Here is a 13502-nt window from a genome sequence, read left to right as displayed (position 1 = left end):
TTTTCATAAGTCAAACCTTCTATTAAGGCGTATCTCACGGGAGACTGAAAATCAAATATAGGCCTGAGCTGTTAATTGCCTATCTCCGTGACAAAAGTGAGGTACTCCATTTTTACCTTTTCCCCAAGTTTGGGACAAGTTGCAAGAAGATCAATGTAGTTATGTTTCTTTGCATGATGTTCCAAGAAGTAACTTCTTTAAATGCCAAGGTATAGGGGATTAATGTAACATAACAGATGGTAATTTTCCAGACTTGACACTTGACTCTAGTGTTGTAATCGTATTATGGATCCTTAAAATTTCTTTGGAAAGAGCCTCAACCTCGAGACGAATTGGTCTCTCAAACGGTCCAAAAAACGCCTTTTTGAAAATTGACGAATAATGTGGTCGTCCAAGAAGGATGAATGGGTCATTACACGTCACAGCATTACAATCAACGACTTTGATGATTTCTCCTGAGCTGGTTTTTTTATATGAAAGAAAGTGTGTTAAGTATTAGGGTTCTGTGACTCACTTGGGCCGTTCTAGGCCCGCTCAAAGTTGGGTCAAATGTGTTGTTCAGAAGGCCATAATTACTCCCATAGTGGCTCGATTTTAACAAAAACTACGTCAAAAGATGCACAAGAACACAAACTATAATTTATATTCAATCATAATCTTATTTTAAAAATACATAAAAAGTTTGGGGCTTTTAAAATTACGCCCCTGCCAAGCAGCAAACCCGATTTTGTTTTAATTTTGGTAGAACATGTCTCAACATATGTTTTGAAACATATCCGAAATTCAAATTGGGATCACTTGCAATGAGTTTGTATCCTTGGCCTTTTTATAGTCTGGATATAACTTCTGTAGCCAACCTTCTTCAGCTTCGATTGACCAACTTTGACAAGCCTGTTACTAAATAAGGCACTTAAGGAATCAACTTTAAGTTCTACATGCCGACACGGGTCTGCAAGTTCAATCTCCTCCATTCAAATATCCTAAGGCTTATAAACCTTTCTGAAGAGTTTTTATTTGAAACACTGGACTACATACGCTACAAGTAAACAAAATAATAATCTTTTAAATTCCATATTCAATTCTATTAGTACATGGTAAAATAATCACGAATTTGGTATTAGTTTTTTCGTATCAAATCTGATTTTCGATTTGAAACTTTTTAGTATTTTTACACTGTAAGTAATAAGTTTGGGCCAACTTTTGAATATGTAAAAATTAATAAGCCGCATAGAATTAAGTGTATTTTTCTCAAAATTGTACGTTGACCTCAAATATGTACTTATTACCTCCGCCAAAGAAGTTGAACCATGAAATAAACAAAAAAAAAAACCAGATCTTCTTAAGTATCTTAGAAGCTGAGAAAATGCCATCTGAACGTGATCAACGAATTTCGGTCCTCGCAATTTTGAACGCTTGGAAGAAACCAACTCAGGAGAAGTTGTTACTATAGTTCCAAACCAACTATCCGGACATGAACTTGGTGTTCCAGCAGTATGGTACAGTTACACACACGTCCAAAAAGGCCCAGAAGTGGTTGGAGGACAACTTACCTTTCTGGCCAAAGAAAATGTGGCCCCTACTCATCCGATGCCAACCCATTGGACTTCCCTTTTTGGGTTTATGTTGAGTACAAGGCCTTCTGTGGCCGTCTGGAAGCCATAATTGCTGCTAAGGGGGCTACATCGATTTTATGCTCTTAATAAAATATGAAATTTATAAAGAAGACTTAGTTAATGTCTACTATTCCTTATATAAAAAAAAATTAAACATTGACCTTAGTCATCTTAAATAATCTATGCCATAGTTAATAGATTTTGATTTTTTTTGAAATTTTAACCCTATTATTACGAGGGTGGTCCAAGAACTAAAGGGGGTTAGTTTTTTTTTAAATTCCAAAAATTTTAATTTTTTCTCCATAGCTTTGGATTTCTGAAATTTTTTGTCAAGAGGTGGATTTTTTGTCCAAAAAATTTAATATTCGAAAATTAATTTTTGAGATTTTCTTCCAAATTTTTTTTTTATAAAAAAATAATTTTTGCATTTTTTTCAACAAAATTCCAAAAATCAAGCAACTCCAAAATATAACCCTGCGGACGCCCCTGAACCAATACGTAATAAGGTTAAAATTTCAAAATAATCAAAGTTCATAAACATTAAAAAATTTAATGTCATAACCTTAATTAAACAGGGGTTTTGTTTACCTATCTTACAGTTTTTCAATAATGTATTATACTTTCCTTATTTAAAAAAAAAAGTGTATTGATGCTCTCAAGAAATTCTAAAATGTTAGAGGTTGCATGAGCTAGGCAAAATATTCGTTCAATTGTATTCGTTCCACTCTTCTACATGAGGATTTTGATACACCACTTCTTAAATTAATTCCTTCTCCTTAATTGCATTTGATGTTGGCAATGGTTACTCAAATATTTGATGGACTAAATCTTGCTGGGAGTAACAATGATGCATCGTAATCAGGGCTCTGGAGTCGGTAAATAAAATACCCGACTCCGTCTCCTATACGCAATTATTTAATAATATATTTTATAGCCTATATAAGTACTATTGAGTCATTCGAGTCTAGAGACTATAATAGATCTAATTTATAGCTATAGGTAGTTATTTAGTTATTAGTGGTAAATAATTTTGCCAGGTATTAAGAAAATATCTGAAATATAAGATATTTAACAAGATGAACAACAAATGAAATAGCTCTAAATCTATCTATTGCTAATCTGTATATATATATATAAAATAGAGTTTCCATGTGTGCCCACACCGTTGAACCTAGGGAGTTGAAATTTTGCAAGGGTGCCTCTTTCGAACCTGGTCAGGCTAAAACGGGAGTGCTAATTTTTGAGGGGTCATAAAAAGGGAGATTGAATTATGCTGACAAACTGTAATAAAAGTAAAATAAATGCTTGAATATAACAAATAGCTGTTTCCTCCTATTGTATCATGTCTAATCCAACCCTGCACTATTTGTCATCCTACCCTTTATCATGTCTCCTCCTGGTATCCTACTTTTGGTTAGTTTCGAAAACACCAAGGGTACGTTTACTAAAATCTACCATCACCTCTCTTTCTTTCTATACCAAGGACTTTTTTTCCCTAGACTCAACTAATTATTAATCATACAGCAACCTAATATATTAAAATGCCTCATACAATAATAGATATATTTTTTATCTCTATACATACAATACATAAATACATCACCATGATAATTATTAACATAGTAATCTGGATCGTTTTATTAATTTAAATATTATGATATAAGTAAAACTTATATATATATATATATATACAGGGTGCCCACGATAAATTGGAACTATCTTAAAATTCAACCTGCTTGATAAAAATGGAATTTGGAGTGTATTTATTAATATGAAAAAGGTAGACATGATATTAAACAGTAAATTTTTTCAACATGTCCTCCCTCAGCAGCCACCATCTTCTCCATCCTGCCCCTAAAGGATTTGTATTCCCTGATGACTTCCGCGGAATCGACAGCTTTCCACTCCCTCGTAATGGAGCTGGGAACTTTGTGGTGAAGACCGCAGGGACCTCTTCTCTCTCCTTGGCAAGCCACCTGTCATTCTAGACGTTGTAGCTTCTGTCGACAGTCCAGTTCTTCTCGTCGGAGAAGAAGATGATTCTTCATCCATGGCTCTTCAGGTCATTGAGGAGACGCTTACCGTTGGTGAGCCTGGTGGCCTTCATGGACGTCGTGAGGATGTGTTGTTTGACCATTCGTTTTGATTTATTTGTACCCGAGGCCCTCATTCACAGCCTTGGAGACCAGCTGCTTGCTCACTCCACGGTTCTTGGCCAACCGTGACAAGGAAGTCCCCAGCAAAGCCTTGATGGACTTCCGGAGGCCTTCAAGGAAGCAGGGAGTGCGGATTCGGTCACTTCTCATGTTGTGGGCCTTGTAGCAGACCTTCACCTCAACCTCCCAGGCATTGAAGACCCGGTACACCGTGGTCTTGGGGTAGTTAAGAAGCTTGTAGATAGCAAAGGGCTTGTGTCCCGTGCGAGCCAATTCGAGGATGGCGTCTCTCCTTGCTTGTTCCATGATGACTATTGTTTGTTGTCAAAACAATTTTGGTGGAAGTTATAGTGTATTGTTCATGCAACCTTTTATATTAGTATGATTTAACCCCGAATATCCACATTATGGATTTGGATGAAGTTTAAAGTAGTTCCAATTTATCGTGGACATCCTGTATATATATCAAAAATTGTTATTTTATTTAAATTAGGGTGGTGGAAGTGGTGGTTAAAAAATAGCTTGGGTTTATATTGAAAACATATAAATTAGTATAATTAATTCTTAGCTACTTCATTGATTCATACTCATTCAAATTCAAATTAGAAAAATAAAAATTTGTAGTATCTAATTCATTAATTTCCTATATCTATACTTTTCTATGTTAGAGCATATTTAATATCTAGTTAAGTCTACGAAAAAAAAGTTCTTGGTATAGAAAGAGAGAGAGAGAGAAAAAAAAAGGAAGAATAATTAGAAAGAGAAAATGATGATGGTAGACTTTAGTAAACGTGCCCAACACCAATAAATGGTTATTAAATATTGCACTCCATCAAAAATACTTTGGAATTATTTGTCTTAGGTAACTCCGAACTACCTATGTAATGTTACCCGGGTCTTGAATTATCTTTTAAATTGTGAAACTGATGACAGCTTAAAAAAAAATGATTTTTTGTAATATGTATCCTCACTTATTAATAATAACTAATAAGTTATTATATGAGATATATAGCAACAAATATTTAATATTGTCTAAATATCTCTTCGTTAGATGGCGTTCTATTGTCATTATAATTTAACAACGTCAAAACAAATATTCTTGCTAGTTAGCTGCTTCTTCTGTAGCTAACTTAGTTATAACTTATAGCAAGTTCCTACATAAGAGGCACATTGACACTCAATAATATTAATAAATTAAAATACCAAATACAATGTTGCTCGCTATTAGCAGAACATATCTCCGGTTTGTTATAAATGACTCCTGGATTAAATCAAAGAGATTTATGGCCGTTCGTGCTATGAAGGGTGGCGGTTCTGGTGGTGGAGCAAAGAAGAAAGTTGTGAGTTCATTGTATCGTATATTGATGTCTGATGGAGATGCTATTCTGATATTATCAAATCATACACATATTTCATTTCCTAACATGTACCTATATTATTCCTCATTTTTTACTGGAGAGAGGGGTTATAGTGTAAAGTGGTATTATAATTGTTGAAGTGGAAAATGTATGACTTATGATGTCGAAGTTACAGTCTGATATTCGTTTTTTTATTGAATTCGAACGGATATTAGACGATATCTCATTGGCACAACCATGGAAGGAAGCTCCACATTAAATTAATTCTCAATAGCCTATAGGGGCTGAATTCATTAAATAATATACTTACGAATGTTTTTATCCACAGGTGCATGAGATTGAAAAGGACGCACAGAAATTGAGTAATTTTGTATGTGGATTGAACTATAGAATCGACGAAGAACGGGGAGAAGAGGTGCATATCAAGCCTGATAGTGAATATCCAGAATGGCTCTTTACTATGGATATGTCCGGTCAAAAGAAACCCTTGGATCAAATACCACCCGGAACAATCGAGTATTATGAAAGACTCAGAGAAGAACGACTAAAAATTTATAGGAAAAAGCAAAAAACTCTGAAAAGCTATAGATATTTAGCTCCATAATGAAAATCCCAGATACTTTTTATGTGTCATATAATTTCGATTTTTGAGCTTCTAGTCTCGGATTCCACTAATTGAGTATAAAGTCCTTCAGTCTAGGAGCTTTCTACTTTTGTTTTGTTCGCTTGTGGCTCTTTGTTTGTACAAAAATGTGTAGTAATCGTTGTGAAGTTATGTTTTAGTTACAATAAGAAGATGAAGATATAATTTGTCTTATGAAATATAGACAAGTAATGTTTTATCTGCAACAAAATTCCTGGAAATGTTTCATCTTTGAAGGTTTTTTTGTTGTTTATGTGTTTTGCTTAATATTGAATATCGAAATTAAGTCTTATTTATAAATAGGTTAACGGTATTGTCACTCAAAATCTATGCGTCAATAATTAATACTAAACATGTTTGCTTCAGCTTTCATTTTTAATATCCTTGTATATATGATAAGGAGACTCATGAAAAAAACTGGCCCTATGGGGTCGAAAATACACATCAGTATGTTATTTAGGATGCAATTTGTTACAGCGTCTCCAAAACATTACACAAAATAATTGTTCTTAAGTATTCTGTAGCACATTAAAAAGTTTATATGTTAACTATGTTATAGTAGTTATTACTACTTGTAAATAAATAATAGATCAAAATGAAATGATAGCATCAATAAACAGCTGATAATTAAAATGGTTAGTTTTCTATTTTAAAAAAAAGGCTAGGTATATGGGGAAGAAATTGGAATTTGTACACAACAAATATATTATTCATTATTATATATATATATATTGATAATACTGCATTCTGTGACAGTTACTATGACTAATACAAAGAAAGGATGCTTCTTTCCATATCAGACCGATATATGGCAAAATAAAACGTTGTAAACTACAATTTTAGGAAGGGTTTTAATTTCTGCGAATATTATATTACTAATTTGTACACAAAATCTGTAGCGCCCGTTAACACCACTACAATCATTCAATAAATACAACTCAGCCAGCAGTTCAGTTGCCTGTGACGACATAACATCAGCACTACATTTACAACAAAATACGACATTAAAAAAAAAAAAACTGAATAAGAGAAGTCAGCAAAATCACGTTATATGGCTTTACGTCTAATTTCCTGAGTGCTTCTTTAAAGAAACCCTTTGGTTGTTTTTTTTGCGTTTCAAGAAGGTAGGTAGTATTTTATATTATATTAATAAAGTTATTATTAGACCAAATAATGTTATGATGTCCATCATGGATCGAAGTCGACACAACGTATCAATTTGAAAAAAGTGAAGGGAAAGGGAAAATGACAATTGTCAATAATAAAGTCGTGACGTCATTTCTTACTTTTGAACTGCTGCTAATTATTATTATACAATCATAGATGATGTGAATTGTCCAAATATGTTAAGTGTAGTTACTTGTTCAGTTTCTTTATTCTTACGTAAAGATGCAGTGATATTAATTAATATATAATAATTAAATTAATAGAACAACAACGGGATATGTGGCTGATTCCCGTTTTTTGAATTGTTTATTTATAATTTTTATACTACTTTGCAGACTAAATATCCATGAAAGAGCAACATGCCTGGTAACCCCAGCAAGCAAGAGCTTAAAAGTGCTATCGTTCAACAATATGAGACACTCTTTACTCCGATAAAAGAGGGTGAGTCTTTATTACTAACCTTTGACGAAACCTTTTGGGGCTCCTTTTTCTCCATCACTCCAAAAATAAGTATATTGGAATGGAAGTTTCTCAAGTCTACGCAAGACTTGCCCTTTTCCTCTCTACGCCCTAATTTAATACTCCTCTTTAATAAATGTGTGGACACTCTTCCTCTATGGGTACGGATGTATATTATATTGTTGTACATCATACTCATTTTAATCCTTATTTGTTTTGATCTTCCTAGTATCAAGTTGAAGAAAAGTCACGTCATACGAAGGTTCTACATGCCCTACATACCCTTGCAGGATTTTTCCGCGTTATCTTAAAAAAATCCAAATGTGAAGAAGAAAAAGAGAGTCTTCTTCTTCGTTTTCTTAACTTTGGGGGAGTGGATAATCGAATCAAGTCCATTTACACTCACATCTGCAACTTCCTCTCCTTGGACGAATCTCCATACATTCTAAAAGATATTTGTCTTACTCTTTTACTCATTTTTGCTACTGGTGGCTCTAATGTTGCCATCACGGGGAGTCCTACTAACAAATTTATTATCTCCGGCAAAGAAGAAAAGTTATTTAAAGGTTCAAACCTTCAACAATGATTAGCTAATTTATAATAAAGGTTTATATTATTTCAGTTTTGGTACATTTACTCAATGATGATGAAACAAAGGAGGAACATCGCACGACCTCGGTTCTCTTACTCACAATTTTGGTTCAATATCGAAAACATGAATCTGAAAATTCCTTTGCGGTTCAACTCTCCTTACTTGATGAAGAAGTTGCTCTCTCTGCTTACTCTAGGATCATTAATTCAAGTCTATCAGAGTTTGTCAAAGTGGTCGAGAAGATGGCTTCCAATAGTGAGGGATGGCTTACATACTTGGTTAGTTCTATGTTTGTTAGTGAAAATAAAGGCTTTGGAGGATTCAGCGAATTACTAAGCTCACGCTCCTATGCTCTTTTAGCCATGTACGAAGCTATACATTTGAATCGTAATTTTATCGCTAATTTAACTCATTACTCCAATGGCTCAGTTAATGATACTTCCCCCTCAAATCTCCTTGTTACCTTCCTAGAATTTTGTTCCATTCTCATGGGAGACGTTAAAAAAGGAGAATTGAACTATTACATTTTAAAACTCAATTTAATTATTCTTCTATGCATTACAGAGGATCATTATGCAAATGTTTTAATGCACGACTCTAATTTAGTTTTTCGTGTGAAAATTCAATCTATCAACAACTCTGGAAGATATAGCGCCTCTGTTTTGCAAACAGAGCCAAAACCTCTAGCTAATTCAATACTGGATTTAGCCGTTAAATTCATAGGATGCCACGTTAAAAAATTAAACACTCTTGTTGAACTCGTGTCCCAAATTCTTTCAGTTGTACATCGACTCCTGTCTTATGAAAAAAAGTCCAAGACAAGGATAATATATCCATGGCAGGATCTTTGGAAAGTTTTAATGGACCTTTTAGAATCCATTTCCAAAGAGAGTAATAATCCCCCTCAGGACTATTTCGCTCTAGCCTATAAAGCCGTTACCATCTTCAATCTATTTATCACCTTTGGGGATACCTTTCTTCCATCACCCTCTACCTATGATGAACTTTACTACGAGATTACTCGACGCTCAGATATATTTTCAAAGCTCTACCAGAAGGCCTGTACCTATTCTGCTAAAGGAGGCAAGTTCAAGGAAAATGCGGTTAAAGTAACAAATGGTCTAGTCAATATTCGAGCTATTACCTCGCATTTTAAACATATCATTGAAGCCTGGCTTAAAGCCGAAGAGCTTTCCACTCCAACACCAGAGGAAACCCTCGAGGTGGTTAAATCAAATTATGAATCCCTCACGCTTAAGCTTCAGGAGGGTTTGGATCAATATGAACCCTACTGTGAAGCTCCACATCATACGGATTTTTTTAAAAGTCTAATGCATTCCTTGATACAAGATACATGGACTAATAAAATTGTCCTTAAAGAACTTCAATCTGGTGTCGTCCATGAAACGTTTTCCAATTTAAACTCCAAGGATTGATTTTTTTTATTTCCCCTTCTTTTTCTTTTTTTACTTCTTCATTGGATATGGCCGGGTACGGATATTGTATGTGATTTATTTAGCAAAACAAGCTTTTGTATTTGGTGTATTATTTTAAAATTTATTTTTTGATACTAATCCTCAATGAATCATTATATCATTATGTATGTATGTAATTTAGTCTACGAAAGACAATTCGTTTCTAGATGCAAGACGATAGTTAATTGATGAAAAAAAAAAAAATATATATATATATATATAAGAGAACACTATAATACAATTTTGATTATATAATGAATAATGCGCGTCCGACTGTCGGAAATACTTGAAATAGAAAAATGATTTTTAATCACATCATTTTTTTATATTCTATGTGCAGTCTATGGATATAATAATAACTAATAAGAAAGTGAGCAGACTTTCGCTTTAACAATATAAACGAGTCCAACTATATTACACAATCATTGATTGCACAAAAAAATTTCATATAAGGCATTTTTACTAACGTCCTAAGTTGGATCATAATTTAAGGAGACGCCATCTTGGGGGCTTTTTTTTTTTTTTTTTGGATCGATTAGGAACAAACAAAGTAGGATAATTAGAGAAAAATATCATATTCTTTCCATTGTAGATATAAATTTATTCTATACAATATATAAATAACATTGATTAACGAAATCATAACATATTTTTAATACATTTTAGGTTAAGATAGATTATATATCTTAACTTAAAATGTATTAATATTATTATAATAATAAAACGACAATTATAGGATATATTTTTGATAGACAATAAGGTTTAAGGCTTATTTGTTAGTTCATTTTCACATTCAAAAGTTTATTATTTTTCTTAATATTGATGAAAAAGGGTTTTGATTGTTTTAAAACTTGATTGTTTAGGCCCCGAAAATTGTCGACATCAACAATGCTGACGTCCCTTGAAAATGCTCTATAATAATCTACATATGCTGATTATTTAATTGATTCTAGTACGTGGGTCTAACTGTTTATCAAAACAATTTAAGAATAATCCTTTTGATGATGTTTCATCTCCATATTTCTCAATGAATTTAGCGCCTTATGCCATAAACCCTGAGGACCCCTCCCACTAGATTGATGACACATAGTTACCTTAGATTCGTATTTTTAACCTTTTTAAGGGACTGCACTTTTTTATTTATTCAAGGAATATCGGGGAGCATGATATGTTTTCTAAGAAAGATGGTTTTTTTTACTTTGGACACTTGAGAGTCTCACATTTAAGTCTCTTAACTAGACAGATAAAAATATTTAAGGAAAATCTTTATTCAAGCTTGTATAGCGCAAGAATATGTACAAATACATTTTTTTCAGCAATTATCACTTCAATTTTGCTATATTGTATTAAATTTGATGAAACAGGGAAACTGAAAATCATTGAACACATCTTAGAACAATTAAATTATTACAAATAACGTATTTCTTTACTGATAAACAAAATTAAAATATATATATAAAGTACAATTTTGGAACAGTGGTACTACAGGCCTAGAAATAGTCAATTTCGACCCTAAAATCTCATTTTGTCTAATTCAAATGGCTTGAGATACTTGTAACATTGCCGAATTCAATTTTTTAATTGTTCCCAGCAAAAAAGGTTTTTATGCAAGTCTAATTTACACTATGCATTGTGCATCCAAAAGATAAGGTGTCGTAGCTCTCATCATTAATTAAAGGAAAGTTTATTTATGATCTTTTTTGCCTTTTTGTTGGAATTGTAAATTGTAGACGAACTATGAATACACCGAATAATAATTCAAAACATTCAAAATACTGTATATGATTACCAGTTACGTATTATATAGTTAGCTCAGGTAATACTGTAATTATTTATTTCACTATTCCCTATGCTGAGCTCAAATGACTAGACAATGATCTCATACTAAAGTAAATGCAATAAATTTAAACATTTAACACTTACCACAGAATATATACGTTTCATTATAAAAATTGGATTAAATTAAGCACATATGATATATATTCTATATCATTAAAAAGATCATTGTTTAATGTTTAAACTTTCTTTAAAAATAAATTTAAATATTCTAAAAAATGGGTAATTTACAATATAATATAAGAAAAAAGAAAACATTTCAGTTTAGCTGCTAGAGGTGCATTCCCTCTTCAACAAAACCTATCTATTTTTCGCAAGGTAAATTAATTAATAATTATTTCGTGATTCGTAAACTATAGTCATAATTGACCTTAGACCTTTTGGTTTTATTTTATAAGTAAATGAACCTGTTGCATTGAAGTGAATATTTACCTATGGTGGTACTAGTGGGCTACGTTGAGGCTGCACAATATGTACAAAAATGCTTCCAAAAAAATAATGTTCCATAAAAACCTTCATATAGTCACACCTTCAGAAGGATTTTTTATATATTATATATTTACTGAAATGGTTTGTACGACGTTTTAGGTAATTCCTTATTTTAATTTGTATTTCAATTTATACTACTACTAAAAGTCAGTACTCCTTTGTCATATATTTATTCATTATAAATTCTAATGACTCCTTGGACCTGCGCAAGCCTAATATCATATATTGAATAGATTATGTTTCTCAGTTATTTTGGGCCATTGCTCTGAGAACGGTTGGTGTGCATGCATTGAAGATGAAGAAGCCGGCTGTGGCTAAAAAAAGAAGAGGAAGGGAGAAGAATAGGAAGCTAATAAGTAATAGAATAAGAAGCGGCGATTTTCTTGTAGCATTTTTTTCTTATTATTTGTTTCATTCCTTTATTATCGAAGTTGTAAAGTAAAAGGGAAGCGAAATGAGCTCAACGGAGAACGGAGTTAAGAAAGCCAAACTGGAGAACTCAAGCACGACCACTGCAGCCTGTCTTGCCGAGGAGCGAGACTTTGACGATGAGACTCAGAAAGCGCTAGAGGAAATTGACTCAACTCAGAATGAGATCGACTCTCTGAACGAAAAAGCCTCCGAAGAGATCCTTAAAGGTAAGATCTTGCAGGACATGAATGTTAAGGATTGATGATGTTTTATTATTATAGTGGAGCAGCGATACAACAGTCTCCGAAAACCCTACTTCGAGAAGCGATCGGAAGTTATTAAACGAATCCCCAAATTCTGGCTCACAGCCTTCATTAATCACCCCAAAATATCCGCCGTCATCGAAGAGGATGAAGAGGATTGTCTTCGCTATTTGACCAAAGTGGAGGTCGAAGAATTTGAGGACATCAAATCCGGATATCGAATCAAATTCACTTTCCACGGCGAAAACCCTTATTTCAAGAATGAAGTTCTGACCAAAGAGTTCCACTTAGGGCTCAACGGAGATCCTTCCTCCCAATCCACTCCTATTCGATGGAAGGAAGGTTTTGATCTTGCAGCCAAGGCTGCGCAACGCCAGGCTGCTACCACGAATAAACAATCTCGAAAACGGCCTCTCCTTCACACAACATTCTTTTCCTGGTTTTCAGATTCCAGTGATCCATCTATGGATGATATTGCTGAGGTCATCAAGGATGAGATGTGGCCCAATCCTCTACAGTATTTCCTAGTACCAGATATTGAGGTGGAGAATGGCGGAGAGGAGGAGGAGGACCTCGAAGAAGAAGAGGAAGAAGTGGATGAATCTGTTGTTGTACTCGAAGAAGATGAAGAGGATGAAGAAGATGAGGACGAGGAAGAATCACCCCAACAACCCCAGAGGCAAACAGCAGACAGGGGAGGTAATGAAGTATCCTCTCAGCCACAATCTAGTGCCAATACTGATTAATATCAATATTAAATATAATAAAATATCTATCCTTAAAAATATTATATTACCTTCATCATAATCATGATTAGATCTATGTGACAGACACAGACTCTGTTGTATCCATCTTTCATAATTTTTTTTTTTTTACTTTTTATTTTTGTGGTATAACCTATTTGTTTCTACAGTGACTCCGATTTATCATTTGTACTTCTATACAACAATTTTTTTTAAAGAAATAATTAACATCAGTATTTTTTCTGTTCTCACCTTAGAATTCATTGATTAATTTTGTTTGTTTGTTTGGGGAACTTC

General features: G+C 33.4%; 2 protein-coding genes and 1 long non-coding RNA gene across 3 annotated transcripts; 2 read left to right on the top strand and 1 right to left on the bottom strand.

The window, feature by feature from the left end:
• Window positions 1-3359: 3359 nt before the first annotated feature.
• LOC139905883 (uncharacterized) lies at window positions 3360-4740 on the bottom strand. Its single transcript, XR_011780995.1, has 2 exons — window positions 4647-4740; window positions 3360-4223 (listed from the first exon to the last, which is right to left on the bottom strand). It is a non-coding gene; the product is annotated as an uncharacterized lncRNA (long non-coding RNA).
• A 1917-nt stretch (window positions 4741-6657) lies between these two features.
• LOC121123092 (armadillo-like helical domain-containing protein 3) lies at window positions 6658-9875 on the top strand. Its single transcript, XM_040718180.2, has 4 exons — window positions 6658-6894; window positions 7273-7557; window positions 7626-7962; window positions 8019-9875. Exons 2-4 carry the CDS (start codon window positions 7297-7299, stop codon window positions 9422-9424), a joined length of 2004 nt encoding a protein of 667 aa, XP_040574114.1. The 5' UTR covers window positions 6658-6894; window positions 7273-7296; the 3' UTR covers window positions 9425-9875.
• Window positions 9876-12060: 2185 nt separating this feature from the next.
• On the top strand, window positions 12061-13464 carry Set (NAP domain-containing protein SET). The gene is made up of 2 exons (XM_040718216.2): window positions 12061-12426; window positions 12481-13464. Exons 1-2 carry the CDS (start codon window positions 12243-12245, stop codon window positions 13206-13208), a joined length of 912 nt encoding a protein of 303 aa, XP_040574150.1. The 5' UTR covers window positions 12061-12242; the 3' UTR covers window positions 13209-13464.
• Window positions 13465-13502: the final 38 nt, after the last annotated feature.

This window comes from Lepeophtheirus salmonis, chromosome 1 (assembly GCF_016086655.4).
Source record: "Lepeophtheirus salmonis chromosome 1, UVic_Lsal_1.4, whole genome shotgun sequence".
NCBI lineage: Eukaryota > Metazoa > Arthropoda > Copepoda > Siphonostomatoida > Caligidae > Lepeophtheirus > Lepeophtheirus salmonis.
The sequence above is the reverse complement of the archived record's forward strand: the minus strand, read 5'-3'. Positions and strand labels throughout refer to the sequence as shown.